The 22,759-nt window shown below is 39.4% G+C and overlaps 1 protein-coding gene across 50 annotated transcripts in view; it reads right to left on the minus strand.

Annotated features, from left to right (window-relative positions):
* Nucleotides 1–1,491: 1,491 nt before the first annotated feature.
* Nucleotides 1,492–22,759, minus strand: part of ANK2 (ankyrin 2) — a 662,258-nt gene continuing 640,990 nt past the window's right edge. For 28 of the 50 annotated variants that reach the window (XM_032859277.1, XM_032859322.1, XM_032859271.1 and 25 more), the window contains 11 exons: nt 21,657–21,731; nt 19,330–19,461; nt 18,214–18,357; nt 15,603–15,888; nt 13,444–13,732; nt 11,042–11,134; nt 10,458–10,541; nt 10,191–10,355; nt 8,974–9,156; nt 7,508–7,599; nt 1,492–3,757 (listed from right to left, as the gene is read on the minus strand). In XM_032859277.1, the coding sequence (XP_032715168.1) occupies nt 3,574–3,757; nt 7,508–7,599; nt 8,974–9,156; nt 10,191–10,355; nt 10,458–10,541; nt 11,042–11,134; nt 13,444–13,732; nt 15,603–15,888; nt 18,214–18,357; nt 19,330–19,461; nt 21,657–21,731 (1,727 nt within the window). In that variant the 3' untranslated portion in view covers nt 1,492–3,573. The remainder of the gene's footprint in view (nt 3,758–7,507; nt 7,600–8,973; nt 9,157–10,190; nt 10,356–10,457; nt 10,542–11,041; nt 11,135–13,443; nt 13,733–15,602; nt 15,889–18,213; nt 18,358–19,329; nt 19,462–21,656; nt 21,732–22,759) is intronic. The other 22 variants (XM_032859360.1, XM_032859438.1, XM_032859446.1 and 19 more) reach the window with 5 other exon arrangements.

Genomic DNA, 22,759 nt, shown 5'->3' on the forward strand with positions numbered 1-22,759 from the left:
TGCCCAAGTACTGCCATAGCCGGATTGATTCCCACCCAGTCTTACACTGAGATCACCTCTTTCGCCATTTTGTCATACGGACTCCCCGAAACCCTCGGAGGGCCTACCCACTGGACATCCCCCATGCCGAAGGGATGTGCTGGGGCACGACAGATACCACTTTCAAGTGCCCCTGCCCACCAGAGCAGCGCTGCCTACGGGATACTCACACGTACCGTCCGTTCCACTCTGTGGAGCTTATTGAAAGTAAAGGAGTACTTCTGTTTTTCCCAGGGAGTCTGAGGATAACCAAGAAAGAATAATTTGTGTGTAGGAGTTAGGAATAAAGGTTCTTCTGAAGATATTTCAAAGGTTTTCTCAAATGTTCCATTACTGCAGTGAAACCAAAGTTGTATTACGTATTTACGTGGGTGGTTTTCATTCTAAGATTGTAATTCTAGCTTTAATTAGATCAGAAACAGAAATCAGACTTTAGCTGAAGGAAAAGAGTATAATTTTTAAGCAGAGTGGCAACTGAAGACAGAGACATTTATAATGAAAGTAAGCTGGCCATCTTTTTTCCATTATTCAAGAAAACCTTGTAGTGATGTTGGTTCTCACTAAATACTTGGTTAGATTCTCTTTATCTGTTTTATTTATGTCCTGGTCTCCTTGCCCACAACCGGACCCTCCATGCTGACATAAATGGAATCACACCACTAGGAACCAAAGTTCAAATTCCAGTCAAGCCAGTTTCAATATGCTTAGATGCAATTTTCACCTCTTTATACCTAATTCGAGTCATTTATGAGATGTGCATAATCTTCCCTCAGTCTGGAGGGTTTGCCCCACCTTATATTTTAAATATGTAAAATCTCTTTAATTTCCTAACCGTGCCTTTTGTACTGTTTTTACAGTAAAAAATATTACAGCAGCACTAAAGGGATTTTTCAAAAAACAAAAAACCAAAACCTCTCCAAATAACAACTGATTTCAGTTTTGTGTATTTCTGCCCTTTTGTTACTTATACTGATGTATCCATTTAATGTTTAATTCTCAGGCTATGAGATAAGCTAACACTGCCACCCACCCCAGCGAAATGCTGTTCTCAAAGGAGGGTGTTTCCGGCATACCACTGCCTTCTAAATGAGAACTGAAAAGGGATACTCCTGCCCCGTGGGCCTCGCTGCTTTAGGAATCCCTGGTTACTCTCTCCTCATTTCCTCCCAGCCCCCAAGTCCCTGTTTTTTATTTACTAACGATTCCAAAACTAAATATAAATCTTCTCCTTTTGCATAACAAAAACAAACGTTTTATGAGGGCAAAGATAAACTCTGTTCATCTCAGTGTTTAATACGGTGTTGGGGCGTATAGCATATTCATCAGCAAATAAAAACTACAAGGAAAGGAGGGATTTGTGTCCTTTTTGGCTTCAAATCTATGTCATTGCTTTAGTAATCGCATCTCCTAAAATCACAGATTAAGTGGTAAGGAAGAAGAAATCACTGTTGCCACATGTAACACTTGTACATTTTATTTAATTAAATCAGCCATTGTACACATTGCAGCTATGTATTGTTAGTGTTGTATTTTTTTTTCCATTAACTAATACATGCCCTCATAGATATATTCAATTAGTGTTATCACCATGGGAACAAGATGCTGATTCATCAACTGAAAATTCACTTCTTCTCACAGTATTCAAGTTTTTTGATTACACAGCAAAAATCAAAAATCAAAAAAAGGTGAATAACCATTATGTTGTTACACAGACGTCATCTGCACTGCAAAGAACACAACAGAAATGCTTTTCTTGATCTCCAGTGAAGGTTTTGACAAGAGGGCCATGGTGTGTCTCAAAAAGTTTCACCATTGAGCCTCTCTCATTTTGGCTGCCAAAGAAAGCTTTATTTCCTATCCGACTGCCAGAAAGTGCTAGCATTTGAGGCTTTAAGAGATTTGGCTTGTGGGAAACCTCCCTCCCAGGAAATTTTCTCCCTTGGCAACATTACTTGAAATGATGAAGTGCCATTGTTTGTCACATTTGTTTTTGACTTTCGGAGCAATGAGTCATTTTTGCACAACAGGAAAAGACCAGATAGAATTGGAAAATGTTCAATCCCTGGAGGATAGACTCTTTTTTTTTTTTAATTTCATCTTCATTGAATATACTTTTCTTTAACAAATAACTGATTCGAAATGTATACTGTTTATATGAATATATTTGTGAATATATATATATGTTAAAATGCTACACAGCTTCAACCACTAGAGGAATAAGGAATAGGACATGGAAATCACTCAGATGATTAAAGTTCCTTCTCTGAAACAAACAAAAAAGTGCACAAATGCACTTAAGAGTTTCCAAGGGAGTTTGGATTTCAAATAAATAAATCAAAAATTTTAACCAAAACCAAATTTGTAAGGATTTCTCAACCTTGTCTGCAAGCTAAAAAACAGACCCAGCAGAAGAGTGAAAAGTGCTTGCTCAGGGTCAAAAGAATGAAAACCATCAGTGTGATTAGAAGAGGACTTTTGACTGTGGTTTCGATTTTTAAATGCTACATGCAGGTATTGGAGAAGATATAAACCCGGAGGGGGGAAAGAAAACCACTCCAACACGGTGAAGTTTAACCTTTTGTGTAGGGGGTAAATCTTGTTTCCAATGGATTATCTACAGTGCAGTGGCCAGGAGAAAGTACCACCAATAAGACAGCGTGGTTTGCTAAAGCAGCAATGAAAACTGGAAAACTACAGTAGTTATAGCTTTTAAAATACCCTGCCAATGTGTCCAAAATCTAAAAGACCTGAAGATGCTAGAACGCCACAGGATGTGGTGGCTAGCCGCTGAATACCTCACTGTTTCTTTCCTTTTGCCTTCTGTTCCCCTTCTCCCCTCCCTCATGTGGCCGTTGGGGAATCATAAACCAAGGCTGGCCAGCACCAGCAGTAAGTGCTTAGTTAGGATAGTCCTTGAGGTTATTAACCATCTTTTACTAGGAGCAACGGCTACTCTGGAAGTTCTAAAGACGTGGTAGGTCTGAAGGGCTGCTTTTGCAGTCAAACTGTATTATCACTCGATTGTGTTAGCAATATGGTAATTAACCATTGTTCAGCAATTTCTAGAGGCCTTTTATTCCATGATGCCCAGTGTAGTTATGATAGGCAGTGGTTTTAATTTTAATATGTTGTTCATCTGAGCATTTGAGCTATATACATGGTACAAGGATATCCCTCGGAAGGACTCCCGGACATCATCACTTGAAGAGGTCTGTAGGTGAAGTTCTTCTGATCGATGGATTTTCGTGGAGCTTGTGTAGGAGCAAAGAACGATGGAGGTGGCCAGTTCCCAGTTTAGCACAGACACAACAAAGTAGTGGATACAGCATCCAGACTGAAGGATGCTATCTTTGGTCACAAATCAGCTTACAGTTAAAGAGGACGGGGAAAAACTGAAACAGAATGCGGTGTGTATTTGCTAAAAGTGAAAGTGTCAGGGTATCCCATTAGGCTGGGGAGGTCACTCTGCTAATGAAACGGGAAGTTGCATATTGAGTGAATGCGTGGTTTCTGGTGTGAGGACTGGGCAGCCCCTCATTTGGCCTCTTGCTTCGAGTCCTCCTTGCAAAAATACCGAAGGAGTTGCTGGAGGTCGCGCTGGAGGTCATCTTGGTCTAGTGCTTCTGGTACATCCTCCAGGTGCTCCAAGTAAATTCGTTTTCCATGCTGGTCCTTCACCACAGCCCTCTTCTGTGTACTGGCTTTACTCATTGTTGTCCTGGAGGAAAGCAGACAAGAGAGAATTATGCTTTCTTCACTGAAACGCAGCCACCATCTTTGGAATGGGGGTAACCATGACATGAAAGCACTTTACTGTCCTACCTATGGATACTTCCACACTAGCCATCTTTCCACATCTTTCTTTTAAATGTGGCCTCTCCTGTCTGACATGAGTCATGAAATGTTCTAAAGTCTTTTGGAATAAAGAAGGTTTTTTAAATCCTTAAGAACTATTTCAAGTAACTAAAACCATGCTTTAATAGGATTCTCTCCAAGAGTAACTGTATAATCATTCTTGTTTTACTAAGGTGCCCTGATTTGGGTGGCGTAGTCGGTTGGGCATCAAATCTCCATTTTGGCTCAGGTTGTGATCTTGGAGTTGTGGGATTGAGCCCCTCATTGGGCTCCATACTCAGGAGGGATCTGTTTGAGAATTTCTCTCCTTCCTTCTGCCTCTTCCACTCATGCTCTCTCTGTAAAATAAACAAATAAATCTTAAAAAAAGAAAGAAAGAAAGAGCGAGCTTGACTATTCCTGAAACAGGGATTCCATATGTACTTTTTGACAGGCTGAGAAAAATACTTTTTGATTTCTTAAAACATCTTAGCTGGGGGTGCCTGGGTGGCTCAGGTCATGATCCTAGGGTCCTGGGATCAAGCTCCACATGGGGCTCTCTGCTTGGCGGGGAGCCTGCTTCCTCTTCTCTCCCTCTGCCTGCCTGTCTGCCTACTTGAGATCTCTGTCTGTCAAATAAATAAAATCTTTAAAACAACAACAACAACAACAACAAAAAAAAAATCTTAGCTGACAGCTTAATCTTTAGAGTTGCATCCTGTTCTAGGAAAACTTTTCCATGAGCTATAGATCTTTAAAAACTGGAATCTTATTCTGTCAACCTAGAGGAAGGTGACTGCCAATGAGAGATGAGGGTCTGCCCAGGTGTCAAAACTTCATCTAGAGATGGTGGGGAAGACAGAGGAAAGAGAAAAAAACACCGAGAGACAAATTCTTTCTCCATCTGCTCAGATCTCCATGGACTTTGCCCATTTTTGGTCTTCTATGCCTTGAAGAGTTTGCTGCTTTCTTGGCTCCCTCCTGACTAGTGATTCCTTGACAAAAGGGGCTCTGATGTACTGTGATATTTTGTACTACCATTTTCCTGCATCCCTACTTGAAAATGATTATGCTGTAATCTGTACACCCTCTCTTCTTCTCACTACTTCTTTAAATATAATTATTCATTCCGTTACTATGTGGTGAACATTTTTATGTGCCAGGCACTATTATTAAAATGAATAAGGATAATGAGTCTCAGAGATTTTAAGCAATGCTCCAAATACAAAATAACATAGTTAGTATGAAGCAGGGCCAAGACTCAAAGGTTCCAGAGCCTGAATCTGTAACCATGATGTTACGCATCTTCACTGAAAACCATGGAAGAAATGAGCAGTGTTTGTGACTTTACCCAGCATTTTTCTTACTGGTTCCTAGTGTTAAGGAGCTGGAAGTTCTGCCCTTACCATTATTCTACCTTTTAACACTGCCATGCATTGAAGATCATCCTGATTTTTTTTTTAAGACTTCTATTAGCCAAAATACTTTCAACCTTCTTTTGACCATCTTTGTTTCCTTCTTCCTTCTTCTCGCATGTTCTCTTCTTCTCTCCCTTCCTTCAAACTTCTCTCCTTTCCTTCAACACCACACAAGTTATTTTGTTTTGTTTTGCTTTAAAGATTTTATTTATTTGACAGACAGAGATCACAAGTAGGCAGAGAGGCAGGCAGAAAGAGAGGAAGGGAAGCAGGCTCCCCGCTGAGCAGAGAGCCCGATGCGGGGCTCAATTCCAGGACGCTGGGATTGTGACCTGAGCCAAAGGCAGAGGCTTTAACCCACTAAGCCACCCAGGCGCCCCTCACATGAGTTATTTTGTATCTGAAGACAAACTTAAATTTGTTCCTTTTTAAAAAAAAATATTTTAGAGAAAGAGAGAGCTAGGGTAAAGGCAAAGGGAGAAAGAGTCCTCCAGCAGACTCCCCAGTGAGCATGGAGCCCAATGCGAAGCTTGATCCCAGGACCCTGACACCATGATCTGAGTCAGACGCTTAACCAACTGAGCCACCCAGGCACACCAAATTTGTTCCTCTTGATAACAAGATCAAATTTGGTTCCAGTGGTTGAAATTAGATTTCTAACTATTCAGCCCTCATAATTTTCATCTCCCAAAAGGCAAATATCCGATTATTTCTGCCAAGAGCTAAAGAAGCCTTCATTGCATTGGTGGTGGTGGTTGGCGGGGTGGGGGCGGGTAAGGGGGTGGGGGAGTGATAAGTTCCTGTCATAGGCAGACTCTGGTATTTTGTGCAGATATGTGTAGATGAATGTGTTTGTGAGTACGCATATGCATATAACTCAAGCAGTGGAATAAATCTACTCATGTATATGGCGGGGGGGCAGTGGGTATGATAAAAAGTCTTCAGCAACATACAGGATAAACGTGTTATACATGACAAATACAGTTCTCGAACTAAATAGCTATAGAATTTAATTGAGTTGTCTGTATCCCTGGCTTCAAATTCACCAGCTGTAACTGAGATGACTGAGAACTTTGGATTAACTGGTCCCTAAATGTAGTCCAATTTAAAGAGCTCATGATGCTGGGGTGTGCACATGGTTTATGTGGTTTTGTTGAGTAACTGAATAACAGACTTAAAAGTTCAGAGTACAAAAAGCACTTTATCCTTAATTTACATAGCATTTTTAAAGTTCTCTGAGCAATTACACTCTTCAGTTCTTAGGTGCTGCTGCTGTTCACATGGGACTGGAGGGCGGAATTGTGACAGAACCTTTAATTCACTGTTCCTAATTATTATGTTCTACGGGCTAAAAATAGCTTTGTAGAGTACTATAAATGACAATCTTTTCTTCTTTACAATGAAGTGGAAAGCACAATAGTAACTTGAGTTTCCATTGTGTCTTTTCACTGCGAAGCTGAGAGCACATCATTAGCATGGTGCTGCTAGAGGACCTGAGAGAAGGGCCAGGAGATGAGGCAAGAGGCAAGGGTGCTCGAGTTCATACATCAAATGGGTGATAGGGACAGGCTGACCAGGGAGTTTCACAGCTGGCCCCCTTTCTTAGGCACAAAAGTGAGGTGCTGACTGCTTTTATGGCACTTTCTAAACTTAGTAGAGTTCCTGGTTTCAGCATTGCTAGGTACATTCAGGTTTGGGGATATCAAACTCATGCTCATGTTATTTGCCACTTACATGCGGAATCATGAAACAGCTTATAGCTTTTGGAAGGAGGTAAAAAAAAAAATTTTTTTTTAAAAAAAACCCAAAGCATGTACCATGCAGTTATGATTTGCTAAGACTGAACTGAAAGTAGCTGGTCACAAGTTTAATTTGCGAGCAGCTGACTAGATTCCTCCTCATATGAGCTCCAAGTCTATCAACACGATGGAGGATCCCAGCCAGGCGGCCTCAGCGCCTTGCTAAAACCCAGGGAGTGACTGTGTCAACTGGTGTCTCGTTCTCCTCAAGCCTTGCTATTACTTTCAAAGCATCCAGAGGACGCTACAGGCATGACAACTGACAGATCTACCACTTGACAAAAGTGTACGATGCAGAGAGAGTTGGAAGTTCCCAAGGGATGTTAGGGTATATGTAGGGGCTGTTTTTATTTTCTTAAAATTGGGGAAAAACTCCAGGTGTTAGTTGGCAAAGCATAACCCCATGCTACCCCAAACCTTTTAATGACTGATCCATCCTCTTTCAGGATTTCATCCTCTACTAAACTGGGGAAGTGCACTTTCATGTGGCTACCTGTGTAAGTCAAAGCCTGAAGAAGAAAGAAGACAGGACAAAACCCATCGTAAACCATAGACTTAAAAAGAATCTATTCCGGTGCTTAATTGATAATGAGTATAAAAAGCTATACTTGAAAGGGTAAGTAAAAACAATCTCGGGATCAAATAAAAGAATTGAGTTTTATCTAAATTCCTCCCATTTGTGAGGGACATGTACTACGATGCTTCATAGATGCTGGTAAATAACGTCTGTACTGACTGACTTCTGATTTGCTCCTCACCTCACCCCTTCTTTTCCCGGTGGAGACTCTACCAATAAATATAATGATTAGAGGCAAAACAAGCAACAAAGGAATAAGACCCAAAGTGTACAACTCACACAATTCATCTTCTGATTATGCAAGGTTAAGATATTTTCCTTAAAAGTATTTAAATAAGGTATGCCTTTCATACCTCAACACATTCATATATAATCTCAGCGCATATTGTGGGTAAAGAAGAGGACACACATGTAACATTTAACTTCAAAAGGGCTCAATAGCAAAAAGTGTTTTGTAGATATTTGCATAGGTCCACAATCCCTTAGTCAAACCCTTGGGGCCAGATGTGTTTCAGAACCCAGAATTTTTTCTTTTTGGAGTTTAGAAAGGTAATATGATACATACACTGTATGTTCCAATACCACAGAAGGGGCTGGGGCAGTATCCTATAATCAAACTCACACGTGTATCAACAGCAAACCATATGAATATTCACTCTAGGGAGGACTAAAACTCCTTTCAAGTCCTAATAGCTCTGTATCAGTTCGTATTAAATTCTGCCACCAAATTAACTCGCTACTAAGCTACAAAATTTGTTTCAGTTTTCAGAATTTTTGAATCCTAGTAAGGGTCTGTGGGTCACCGTGGACCCATTTCCTAGTTCCTGAAAATCAGAACTTAAATAATCATAAATACTTATTTTATTTCTAGGTTTAAAATAAAACTGGATCTTCTTTAATGTCAATCTTCAGAAATATTTGAGAATATTAGTTAGTAAAGATAATTTGCAACCTATTTATTTCTTTTTCTTACTAATTGGGAAGTTACTTCTGGGACTTCCTAGCAAGATGTACAATCATGACCTAATTCCAGAGATTCTGATTCTGATTCAGCTGAAGCGAATTCTGGTCATCTAGATTTTTAAAAGTATTTAAGATGACACTGATGAATACCACAAGTTGTGGAAACATTACCTCCCTGTACAAGTTATTCACATAGGAATTCTACTCTCTTGAATTTTTCTGCACCTTTCCATGAATACACATATGGAATGACATGATGATAACCATTTTCTTTTTTAACACAAAGCAAACATAAAATATACATACACCACACAAAAACATGAAAGTGATAATGCTTCTATACCTCTTCAAAGTCATCTTTGGCTGAAGGAAGATCGGTGGCTAAACTAGAATCACCCAGATGTTTCTCCATCCTCTCTCCATGTACCATAGTTGTTTTAACAACTTTGCTGACTCTACGGCCTTCCACTGGTTCAGCCTGAAATTGTGAGGTACTGGACAAAATGCTGGGCTCAGACAAAGTTACCTAATGAATGAAGGACACATGATACATGGTTTCTGATTGCCACAATGTCACAGTGATGAATTCTTTCATATAAAAAAAAAAAAAACAAATAAAAAACCCCCAAACCCTACAATGATATATACCGGTCTTCCAGAAAACAGTATTTTGGAAAAGAGAAGCAGTTACAAAAAGAAAGAAAAAGCCTGTAATCCACTGGTGATGCTTCTGTGGAAGACTCTACGTACACAGCACCAAACTCATGAGTCACCTGAACGGAAACCCATCAGGAAGTATTGTAAATAAGAAACCAATTGCTCAGTGCAATGCAGACGTAACAGCCTGTTGATAAACTCTCTCCTCCATGTTTAAATGGTTTTGACATTATGAAGATAAAACTAATCCCCATAGGAGAAACTCTCAAAGATATGAGAAACCAAAAGAATAGATTTCTGGTAAAACTTTGTGCCTGATAATAACATTTGGAGGATGTGGATGAATGCAAAACAGTGAGGGTGTCACAAATTATACATCAAAGAGAGTCAATGTTTCTCAAAGAGAGTAGAATGGAAAGAAAGAAAACTAGAGGTCAGGGAATTTCTGGACCCTGACTTTAGTGACTCTGAAATGCACAAGTTTAAATACCAAATATTTATCAACAGGGCCCTACAGAGGCTGCCACGCTGTCCATGGAACAAGCGCCACAACGCAATTGTAAGGGACTTTCCGTGACATACTTCTTGCCAGCCAAAGGAATTCTGGTCTTTTAAAATTTGACTTTTGGATTTCTATTGTTATGTATACAACCATGAACTGAACAGGAAACAGAAATAAGAAAGACCAAACAGAGATCATGAATACAATGGCTACAAATCTCCTTGATGGTTATTTTAAAATGCCACAAAATCATGAAGAAAAAAAATGAATGTACAACTGAAAGTAGGGTGCCATGTAATGGAGAGCAGTGGGGCCAATGTGGGTAAACAATGTCACCCACCTCTTCTGACTCTATTTCACACTTGTCCATAAAATCACATTGGAGAATCAGATGTTCTTACCTCTGACTGTTCGGTGTCACTCTTTAATACAATGCGTTTCATGACTTTGGAATAGCTATCTCCTTCCTCAATGCTGATGGGTCCCTGGTGCGTTCCCTGCATCGTAACCTCCTCTTTCTCTGTGCCATCAGAGGACACATACCGCCTAATGACTTTCCTAGTGACCTGAAAGATATTTTATTCATGGATCTTGTTTTTGAGGGACCGTACTGGGGGACTGATAAGTTTTAAGCAGGAGGTTTGAAATCAGTCACATTAGGACAGTACCTTCTTAACCACAGTATGTCCATGCTCATCAATGTATTCTTCTTCTGTGACTGTTTCCGGGGGTATGTCAGGCATATCATCTCCCTAAACAGTTGAGAGAAAAGGGTCACTTCTGTGTTTGGCACTGATTCTGGGAAACTCTTCCCAAGGGCTTATAATGGGAGCCATGTTAGAAAATGAAGGAAGCTACTGAGAAGCACTGCTGAGATGCCGAGTCCTGTCAAGTAGTATGTTTAAAGGAAAGAAAGAAAGAAAAAAAGGCGGGTGATAACATGCTTAGGCGAACTGGACCAAAGTTAGGTATACAACAAACACACAAACAAAAACGGACAAGCGAGGTGAGGTGGGCAAAATGGAAGAAGCGCTCTCACGCCTGCTGCTCTCTCGAGGTGGGCTGCCAAGGTCATCACCACTGCATTGTTTTTTTTAACAAACCAAACTTAGGAGAGTTAGGGATCTGCTTTTGAATGGCCATGCACTCCCTAAAGAGCATGCCGAGCCCTCATTGCTCCAGGTCTATACCACTCTCTAAGGGTTATGGGGACAGAAGTGTCCCGGACGTGCAGTAACATAACAGCTATTACCTGAATAATCACTCGTCGGCGGACAACCCTGGTAGTTACCATCGCCTCCTCATCTGAGCTGGCCTCCAGCTCACCTAATTCCTCTGTTAGCTCCTGGTGGAAGCATGGAAGCATGGTTTTGTTTAACACGCTAAGGAATGTCTTCACTACTGGTTTCTGCTTTAGTTCACACTTGTTTTCTGAAAGTCTCATTCCTGGAGGCTTTGGTGGAAAAGCCAGCAGGGCAAACAGGTGTGTATAAGAAAATAGATTTTTTGTTCAATGAATGAAAAAAAAAATTATGGAATTCTGAAAGCTGTCTGAGTGCCCATCTGTCAAAATCTGTCAGAAGAAATGTGCAGCTTGTCCACATCACTGCTTGGACTTAAACTCCTGATAAAACCACCAGATGTAAACACAGAACTCAAGCAACACAAAAAAACATTTATAAGCCACTGACACTCAGGCTTTAGGCTTGGAATGATTAACCCACAGGTATAGAAATAACTTAAGCTTTTAGCAGAACTTTCTGCAAAAAGCCACAATTTCCTAGTAACTGTTATCTAGCCAGTGGAGCATCTCCCTGGCAACAAAAAAGGCAGCCTATGAATACTAGACTCATTTTGCAGAAAAGTTAAGATGGACTGGCCAGTCTGATGTTATGGGTCTGGCCCAGAGTCAGAGATGGAGCTGAAGACATAATTTTAGATTAGAACACGTATCTCGGGAGCAGTCTATCAAATCGCTCTTTCCTAATAGGATGATTTTGTTTTTTTTTTTAAAGAAGACTCAATGAAATTTTTTCGACATATTTTTAAATACCTGATGTATTTCTACATGCTTTTCTGCGAAAGGAAGATATGTAAAATTTAAAGCATATTATACTTTAAAAACATTCAGGAATCTGCCGCCTAGAAATATGATCAGCACGAAAAGTGACTGAAATTGGATCCTCAAGATAAGGTCATGAGAAGTTAAGAGTCAAAATAGGAAGCATCACAGAGGTAACTGGACCATTTATTCATTAAGAATAAATGGAACAGACCTGTGTAAAGTGGAATACAGAAGGACTTATCAAAATTTATTTATGTGCATTGAAAAAAATAAATGAATTATGCAGATAATTGTTTGAAATCTATACTTCATTTAGCCACTGGATTCTTAGGCTAAATTTCATTAACTTCTAAGTCCAGATAGCATCTTTGAAACACTTTTACTAGAATTCATTTAAGCCAAGAAGTTGGGAGATGAATAATTCTGTGCAAAAGTAAACTTAAAATAAAATTCCATTCGTGGGATGAATTTATTATTTAAGGTAACTGCCAAAATTGGGACATAGTTCTCATTTGCCTGAACCTCTCCTAATTATAGTCATGATTTTAGACAAATCCTGCTAGCAGATGTCATTCTCATAGTGAACCAAAATAAATGTAGGCCTTAAGCCCACAGATAAGTTGTATCACTTGTTTCCCCAAAAAGTTTCAGTTCTTTTATATAACTCATTCTTTACTACTGAGACATATATTAATGCTTTAAAAACACTTTGAGGTAGAAAATGTTTTTGAATTCTGAAAGGAAAAATATATAATTTAATTTATATTAAATTACGTTTAATGCAAACAGATTCTGGGTCCTCCTTCCCTCCCTGAGAGTCATTTTGATTCAGGAGCTCTGAGGAGAGCTCAAACCCCCGCCGTTAATGCTGAGGGATATAAACAGTTTAGAATGCATTTTGAGAAGAAATGGTTTAAATGAATTTCTTAAGATGGTCTCCACCCTTCTTCACAATATCAAAACTCACATAAGGACAAAGGAAACAGTGTGACGTCAACTCTTGCCCCTGTCAGGGATTCCGACATTCTGAATCAGCAGTAAGTTTACGTACCATGTCCCGTTTCAAAGTCCTTCTTAAAACAGACATAAGGAGATCTATTTTGGAAATAATCTTTCCTTTAACGAGAACAACTTGTTTCAGGAGGTAAACCCCACAGGACAGTCACAGTCTGCCTGCTCATCGTTTGATGGCACAGGCAGATCTAACCAGAGTCTGGCTCCCACAAGTTGCCGTGGCTGGCATCTACCTGAGGCCCTGTGAATCCCTCCCACTAGTCTGCACCCCTGTGGTTATCAATTTTGAAAAGCTCTATTGGGTATCTTGTTTCATCACAGTGTTCATTTGCCTTAGCAAAAAGTTTTTCAGTTGTACAAAAAAAATTGTACGGCTCATGGTCAAATAGCTAGAATTGGAATGTGTATCATTTTTTTTCTAGATTCTCTGGTCCCAGGTTTTAAAAGGGATTGAGGAGTTCACATGACCCAGGTTAATTTTTTTCAGGGAAAAAAATAAGCCAGCAGAGAAATGGAAACTGGGGAAGGTTTGTAGCTTTGCTTCCTGTGGGCAAGGAAAACGAGGAGATTCTTACCTTATGGAAAGCTTCATCTTCATCGAGCCTTTCAAGATCCTGGGGCTGGTCATTAGCGGACTCCACAATCACCAGGCTGGTTTTCTGAGAACTCTCCTCCCCATGTTCTGGGGCTTCTTCAGGTTCTTGTATGATGGGAGAGTCTCCCTGCTCACTAGATTTTGGAGTCTGGAGGTATGGCCTCTGCTCCTCAGGAGGGGTCCTAATTTCCTCAGGGGTCTTGCTGGGAGAGCCAGATACAGCCGTGGCCTTTTGAGTCTCTGACGCTTCTGTCCCTGGGGTTGTCACACTGAAATGGAAAAGCCAAGCTATACCAGAAGAGTATACACATTCTTCCTACTCCCAAAGCAAGAGAATTAGAAGGAAAATGGAATTTATCTTCATGGTCCATGGAAGTTAAAATAAGTTTTGTAAATGTGGCCAAGAAATGAAATTTGAATAAAAATCATATGTAAGATACTGTATAGAGTTACAGATCATTGATCTAGCATTGACTGGGAAAGATGTATTCTAAAGATAAAAATTATTCCAAAATGTATTACCATTTCCTAATCCCTACAAAGTATATAAATTATAATTTCATCTTTTCTTTGATATCTCAAGGGGATCTTGAAGATTTGAGGAGGTTTATATAAAAAAGTTCTGTAGATAATAAGGCTTTCGAGACAAGAATCAAAGTTTGGGAAAAAAAATTTTAAGAACCAATGTATAAACCCCAAGTTAATATCTCTATCGTAACTGTAAATAGAGAAAGAGTCTTATTATATCTCTGGAAAACTGTATTACTTGACGGAGAGACCTAGTTAAAATTTTTTCTACTGATATAATTTGGAGTTACTCCAAGGCAATCTTTGTAATCTCATTTTCTAAGAAAGAGAATTTTCTGCTTTTTCTGTTTAACTTATTGCAAATTTCTGTCACTCCACAGATATTAAGTGCCCAAAGTGCCTCTCTGATATGCCCTCCTTGCTTCCCACCTTTTTCTTTTTTTTTCCTCTCTTCTTTCTGCTCTCCCCTAAAATCTAAAGGTGGTTGGCAGGTGGTGGCTCAGTGGGAAAATGGATGATTTTCTTACCCACTTCACCCTCTTCTCAAGTTCCAGTGACCCCAGCACAAAGCTCACTTAATGACAAGAGCAATGCTATGATGCAATCTCCTGACACACTATTCTCGGATTTCAGGGCTGGGGATGCATTTGCCTTTTGCAAGATCTGTTTTCTTTCTCTAAATAGCAAGTGCTATTCAAACAACTCTCTTTCTCCTTCGCTTCTAGAAAGGCCAGAACTTGAGTTCTGAGCTGCCTGCTCTGTAGTTGTTTCCTTTAGCCAGAAGCTCTCTGGAAAACTTCTCTTTATTCCCACTCCGACCACACCCTACCTTATTTTAATGGTCTTTCATTCTGTGTGAATCATCTGTGCTGTGTTTCCAATTCTACTCTTAGCCACCCTACCACCTTGGAGAAACACACCGAGGGCTGTTTCACCTACATTCACTGTTCACGCTCTGAACAAGCTATGGGAAAACTGGCACATACCAGAGCATTTCAGTCCTGTCTGAGGGGCAGGCCTCTTACGAGCAATAAGAATGAGGTCCACATGAAATCGTATAGTTGAGGGGCACCTGGATGGCTCAGTGGGTTAAAGCCTCTGCCTTCAGCTCGGGTCATGATCTCAGGGTCCTGGGATCGAGCCCCACATCGGGCTCTCTGCTCGGGGGGGAGCCTGCTTCCCTCTCTCTCTGCCTGCCTCTCTGCCTACTTGTGATCTCTGTCTGTCAAATAAACAAATAAAAAAAAAACTTAAAAAAAAATCGTATAGTTGAAACAATGCTTTCATGGGCACATCCTTGACCTGTGACCCTATGAGATGAATATGGTGCATATTACTCTAATTTCGAGATGTGAAAACAGAAACCAAAAGGGCTTTGGGACTTGCTCAAGGTCACAGAACTGGAAGTTGGTGCAAGCAGGCCTCCCACACAATGCTGTCACAATTCTGTCTCAGATCATTTGCTCTTTGTCTGTAGTTCTGGCCCTTGTTATCAGTGGGGTTCTTTGCAAACTATCTGAAAATAATTCACAGCAGTATATGCCTGGCACTCCTGTCACACTGGCTTGTTCCTTGGAATTACATAGGACAGGCTTTTCTCTTGAAACTCACAAGTACTCCTGCTGACCCTCGAGAGAGGACTCTTCAGGCCGGTCTTGCATTTTCCCTGAGAAATCCTGTTGGGCTTGCTCCTTGTGAGTCTGGGGAAAGAGATCTGTTGCGGAGCTGTCCCCCTCCACTTTGGGGATGCAATCCTGAAAAGTGGAATAACCGACGGAAATGTCTTCCTCTGAGACAATGGGAGGGTGCTCGCAGGACTCGCTCTCTTTAGAAGCAGCTCGCTCTTCTTTCTGCTTGTGCTGTGCAGTGCATAGGTCCTCCTGAAGGGCTGAGAACCCTGTGGGGCACAACAATTTTAATTCAGTATTTAATAGCAGCTCACTTATATTAAAGAGGTAAATATTAAAGAGTAACAATAGGTAATACATTCTAAATACTGATTATGCCTCGGGCACTGTTCTAGGTGCTTTGGAAGTATTGACTTGTATTAACAACGCTCTGGGGTGAGAACCCTTTTCACGCAGCGCCTCTCAAGCTAGGCTAAGGAATTTTACTATATCCTGAAAAATTTTTGGCAGAGGTATGACTGATGTGCATCTACTTATTTATTCACTCAACAGATCTATATTGAGTATCAACTACGTAGTAGGTGCTGTTTAGATGTTAGACATATAGCAATGAACAAGTCCTCACTGAACTTTTATTTCTGCAGATATAAATATATGATATATTTTAGAAGAAAAAGAAACCAGGGTAAAAGTACAGAGCAGATAGGGCTAGTGTTTTAGATAGATTGGTCAGGAAAGAGTCCTGTTAGGAGACGATTTTGAGCAGAGGCCTGAAGTAAGTGAGAGAAACAGGTACTGAGGTATTGATGTTCTGAGAGGAGAACAGTCCACTAGAGTGGAGGTAACAAAAAGTAGCAGAGCCCCACAGCCTGAGAACACGTAGGGTGCCCAGGGAACTGCAGGGAGCCCAGGTCTCTGGGTTTTATGGAAAAGGAGAGAGATGGGAGATAGGACAAGCTTTCACTGAACAGTAACACACACCATTACTGAAATCTAGAAAAAGAAGCTACAGAAAGAAACTGAGGAAGAGTAGCCAGTAAAATAGGGGGAAAAAAACATGGAGGGAGGGTATCATGGAAAGTGAATCAAGAAAATATTTTAAGAAGAGATTAATTTTTTGGTCAAATATTACTAAGGGGCATATGAGGTGAAGATTGAAAAATTACTCACTGTATTTGGCAATGAGGAAATAATTGGTGAGTTTTATGAGACTGTTTTCTGTTGGGTGGCGATGACAAAAGACTGACTGGCATGGATTCTAGAGACAGCTCTAAAGAGAACTGGAAGACATGAGGCAGATAGAGGAAGTTTGGACTTTATTTTTGGAGAGATTTTCTATAAAATAAATGGAGAAACAGAATAGGGAAGAATATGGGGTGAAAGGAGTTGCTTTGTTTTGTTTTGAAGATGGGCTCAATTAAGGCATGTTTTAGTGCTGTTGAGAATGGTCTAGTTATAGAATGCCACAGAGGACAACTATAGCAGTGAGGTCCTTAACTGGACAAAAAGGGATGGGATCCAGAAAAAAAGAAGAGATGATGGTTTTAGCAAAGCAAAGACGTTTTACAGCAGAGAGAAGGCAGAGTACAGACATTGAGATGCACTTAGGTTGGTAGATTTGTGAAATAAATGGACATTTCCTTCAGATGATTCTCATTTTTTCTAAGAAATATGAAGCATGGTCATCAGCTTTGAATAAGGAGAAGAGAAATGCTGGAAGCTGGAAAGAAGAGGAAAATTCTGGGTATAAAATAGAGATGAGAGGGAAGAAGAAAGAGAGTGAGCGAGCATGTGAATAAATGAGAATGAGAATGTGAATAAATGAGTACTGACAAGATGGCAGAGCCAATGGCTGGAGGTCCCAGTGGGTCTGAAGAAATGTTGGTGTGGAAGCAAAAGGGGAAGTAAATGTAATGCTTCAAGTTAGGACGCTGGAGTAATAAAGTCAGTGGTGATGATATAGTCTTGGTTGTGAGCACTGAAATGGTTAGCTAATGTAGAGTAACAGACACAAGTATCAGAAGCCATCAAGGAACTGAGACAAGGGAAATGGACAGGTCATCCATGTTGTTATGAACTGAGTGATTGTATCCCCTTAAAATTCATATGATGAAACCCTAATCCCAATGCGATAATATCTGGAGGTGGTGCCTTTGGACTGTAATTGGGTCATGAGGGTAGAGCCCTCAGGAACAGGATTAGTGCCCTTATAAGAAGAGGCCAAAGAGCTAGCTAGGTCTCTTTCCCCCACGTGTGGACATAGCAAGAAGACCGCCATCTGCGACCCAAAGGACAGTCCTCACCAGAACCTGACTATGTTGTCAACCTGATCTCTGACTTCCATTCTCTAGAATGGTGAGAAATAAATTTCTCCCGCTTAAGCCACCGAGTTCATGGCATTTTGTTATAGCAGTCCCAACTGATTAGGACAATGGTGAAATAACAAAGAATGAGCAGTATGGGTACCTATAAAATGAGAAAAATGTGTGATCACCAAAGTCCACAGACCGCCCTCCAAAAAAAGGGAAGATGTGGTCCAGTTGCCCAAATTAACCACAGATACAACACCCACCCACACCCACAAACTGTCTGACCTTCACTATGATCCAGTGCAATTGTCTGTTCGATTTCTGCATAGCTATGACTGATGCGCTCCTGGAGAGGCTCTGTGCTGGCCTCCATGAGATGAACGATATCCATTCGGTTGATCTTAGTGAGGCATTCAATGAGACTGGTATCTGGGATAGTAGAGAAAACTCATTTATTACTTTTGAGGGGTAAGTACTGTTTTTAAGATCTCTTTCATTTAGTTGTCTTACTAAAATTTTGATATTTGTATAGGAAACAACCAAAGCTTAATTAAAGGTCTTTATAAAAAATAAGCAAACAGAAAAGATACATGCATAGAAAGGTGGGAAAGCATTAGGCATAAGCTCTAAAATAGAACTGCCAGATATTATATGGGACACACTGTCAAATTTGAATTTCAGATAAAACAAATAAATTATAAAGTATAAATATATCCCAAATATTGCATGGAGGGTACCGCTACTAAAAAACTATTTGTTGACCCTCTGAAATGTAACTGGGTGTCCTCTAGTTTCATTTGCCAAATCTGGCAATCCTACCTAGGAGAATGGCAAGAGAGGGAAAGGCAAATGTAGACTGGCTATAAATAAGGGAGTTTTCTAGGTGATCTTCAGAGAGACATTAAAGGAAGTAGCAAATTTAGACTAGCTGAAGAATGAGATGAAGTAATTGTCTTTATACTTCTCATTTGATTTGATGTGGTCAGAATATTATATGCAAATCATTATAAAGAATATCTATGTGACATCTTTCCCTCAATTAAGTTATTTAGGAGTAAAGGAAGTAGGAACTGAAGGCAATGCACTACCAGTAAAACAATGACAAAGGAACGGTATCCACTCTCAATATTTAGACAATTTTAGGTCTTCAGTAACATTTCTATTAGCAGCCAGGGTTTCCCCTAAATTGACATTGTTCATGGGAATATAGTGTAAGAACTGTTACGCAAGATGCGTATTTTAGAAATGTCATAGCTTGCTCTCATTTGCTTACGGCAGTATTTCAGATTGATGGCATTCGTTATTTTATTATTTTACTGAATTTAAATGAAAGGGCTTGTTGAGAAAGACTTAGAGCTCAACCTTTCGCCTAATACTTTTCACATAGAGCTCCCCACCTACCTGTAGCCTGCCTCCCATCCCTTTCCAGCCAGTACTTCAATAGTGCATGGCTCTGGTCTTGAAGGGAGTTAGGGTTCTCAATTCGGATTTGATGAATCTGCTCCTCAGTGAAATCCAGTTCTCTTGCTAATTCTAGAAAAGAAAATACTACTCCATAAACACCAGAACTTCAGCGTCTCCACACCTGGCTCTGTGATTTTGTAAATGATGCGTTCTTTCTATTGCCATAATAGTGTTCGTTTTCTCCCCCTGTGCATTAGAAGTGACTCTCAAGATGACTTTGTTTTTCTGTCTCTAACTGTGGAGGTTCTCCTTAAAACTAGGTATGGAATTCGTCCGGCTTTCTGCTCAGCAGGGAGCCTGCTTCCCTTCCTCTCTCTCTGCCTGTCTCTCTACCTACTTGTGATCTCTCTCCGTCAAATGAATAAATAAAAAATCTTAAAAAAAAAAAAAAAACTAGGTATGGAATTGATCACATTCACAGTGGAAACACTACATTTGAGGCAACGGATGATAAAACGTGCCTAATTCAGGCCCATTTAATTCCAAAATGCAGACTGGACCGTTAATACAGGCTTATACTCTTAACCAAGGTAATGGAAAATAAATTACTGAAAACAGGAGTAACAGACTTTCTCACTTTTAATCATCATTAAATAATGTTTTAAGTACTATAAATCCTATTTCTGGATATTTGGATAAAGACTGGCTGTGGTTATATTACATTGGTTGGATAAACTTTCTTTAATTTTATGTCACTTGAATAAAAGCTCTGGGAAGCATTAATCGACCTAAGGAAAAAGCCACAAAATTTTCCTTTAAAGTCTACCATTAACATAGTACATGGACACTTATACACTGTGGTGTGTATGTGTGTGTGTGCAAATAAGTATCCTTTGGATGGCAATCAGCAAATATCTTTCAGAATTAAAAACATACATACTCTTTATTCAGATATTCAATTCTACTTCTAGTAACATGCCCTATAGAGATTCTCATGAAAATACATCAATGCACTACGATATTTGTCATTAACAGGAAACAACCTAGATGTCCAGCAATAAAGGCCACTGATAAAATTATGACACTATCACACAGTAAAACTAAATAGCGTTTCTGAGAATGAGATAGATATGTCTATGCTGATGGAATATTTACAAGGAATATTATTGAGAAAAATTGTGCTTATTTTAAAATACTACACCTAGATGTGGGTACTGCATATTTTTTTCTGAATACATGAGAAAGTGGAAGCAGTTACTTTTTTTTTTTTTTAAGATTTTATTTATTTGACAGAGAGATCACAAGTAGAGAGAGAGAGGAGGAAGCAGGCTCCCCACCTAGCAGAGAGCCTGATGTGGGAACCGATCCCAGGACCTTGAGTTCATGACCTGAGCTGAAGGCAGAGGCTTATCCCACTGAGCCACCCAGGCAGCCCAAGCAGTTACTTTTGAGGTATGAAGCTAGAAGACCAGAGGCAGGTATGAGAAACTTCTTTACACTTTCAATTTTCTACCATTCTATGGTTGTGGGGTTTGAATTTTCAACAAGTACATAGATATTACATTTTATGCACAAACACACACATACTTAAGAAACAAAATAAATAATTCCAGATGTCACCTATTTAATTAGTCAATCAAGGATATTTTGATGTCCTTCCTTCCCCCTAAATCCCTCAATTTAAAAAAACCTGATCGTATTTAACAACTACTTAAATGTGTAAAAGTGAGGAAATGACTATTCTCTCTGCCCTGTTATTATTTTTGTTAAGGGTCTTAGGGATTTCTATTCATAATGATTTTACAATTCATTTTCTTTTAATAATTTTACATACATTGCAATTTTTATACTTAAATATCCTATTTCTCAGAAAATTAGTGAAACATCTTATTCCTATGTATTTCAACATGCAACCAAAGCAAATTTTAGTACTGTTCACAATGAAGATATCTGATATAAGGTATCTAAAATAAAGAGACCTGGGTTAAATCTCCAATTAAATTTTGTGACAACTGCGTCTAACAATGACTCTGAAACACAGTAATCCCCTCAAAATTTGGATACCCATGGCTCCCAGTTGAGGAGAGTAACATTTGGTATATTCTCAAAATTCCCCAATTTAAAGGTCGATTTTTCTAAATTCCAGAGATAACAGAAGGCCTGCCTGGATTTTCTAGTTCAGAGTTTATTATTCTTTTCACTATTCCATGTGGTCTCACCCAAGGAAACAAATACGTTTTCATTGTTAATGCCACTTGGCTGATGCAATTGTGTTTCTTAAATGAAGCAACATCTGTTGAAAAAATAAGTCACGCTAATTTTACCTGTCCAGCTGAAGCCAAGATGATCAGCAATATAAGCCAGTCTTTCCTCGATCCGTTCCTGCTCATCCTGTTGATCTACAGAAGGTCAAAAACAGAATGGCCAAAAGTTGTCTACAACAGGAGAGCAACCACAGTACTGATCATCCAAAGAAAGGAAGTCACTTGTCCAAATATTTGATAATAGCACAAATTAGCTATTATATTTCAAATCATTTTAAATTGTGTGTTTGTCTGATTTCTGGAATGCAATGGGGAATCAATTTAATTATAAATCATGAAAACCAACTGCTTCCATATCTCTTTAATCAAGACTAGTCACTGGACATATTATAAAAGCTGTTAATTTCTAGTAATCTTAGGACTTTCTTTTTAAATTATCTGAGAGAATACTGCCCACCAGAAGACAGTCGTCTGGTTCATCAAAAACTAGAAAAATCATAAATGGGATGCCAAAGTAGAGTAACTGGTTAGGACCTCCTATTATTGCCTGTGGCAGCATAGATCACTTTCGGGTTATGTCTGAAAGAAATCACATCCAAGATTTATAAGAGACATAGATCATGAGTTAATCAGGCCATCCTGGGTTTTTGTTTTTGTTTTTTTCAGTCTGGCCAGAGAAATTTTCCTTGGTCCTGGTGACCCTGGAAGAAGGAAGGATAAAAGCGTATATACTTGTGTCTGTTGTATCAATAGGTATAGATGTCTTTTGTGTGATATTTCTGTCTGCTTACTACTAGGTAAGCTTATATATTATTCCCACAAGCTGTCATTTTCCCCTTGGTTTTTAACCTCCATTAATTGATGGGCAGCATTTTAGGTATCATGACATTTTCCTATGACACAAATTTAAGAATAACAGTCTTTATTGCAGAGATATTGGAAGACCAGAGGCTACTTCTCAAAGCCATCTATGGTTTCCTTTTTTATAATTCAAAGGGTCATCATCCTCTCACAGTCACTTACATCATGCAAAGTTTGAGTTTTTGTTGTCTGCTGCATCTAATCAGAATATATTCTCCATTCACCTAACACTAAAACAAAGAGCATGGTTTTTTGTTTTGTTTTGTTTTGTTTTGTTTTTTGCTTTATATTTGTTTGCTTTG

This window comes from Lontra canadensis, unplaced genomic scaffold, assembly GCF_010015895.1.
Source record: "Lontra canadensis isolate GAN:19392208 unplaced genomic scaffold, GSC_riverotter_1.0 scaffold1, whole genome shotgun sequence".
Taxonomy (NCBI): Eukaryota; Metazoa; Chordata; class Mammalia; order Carnivora; family Mustelidae; genus Lontra; species Lontra canadensis.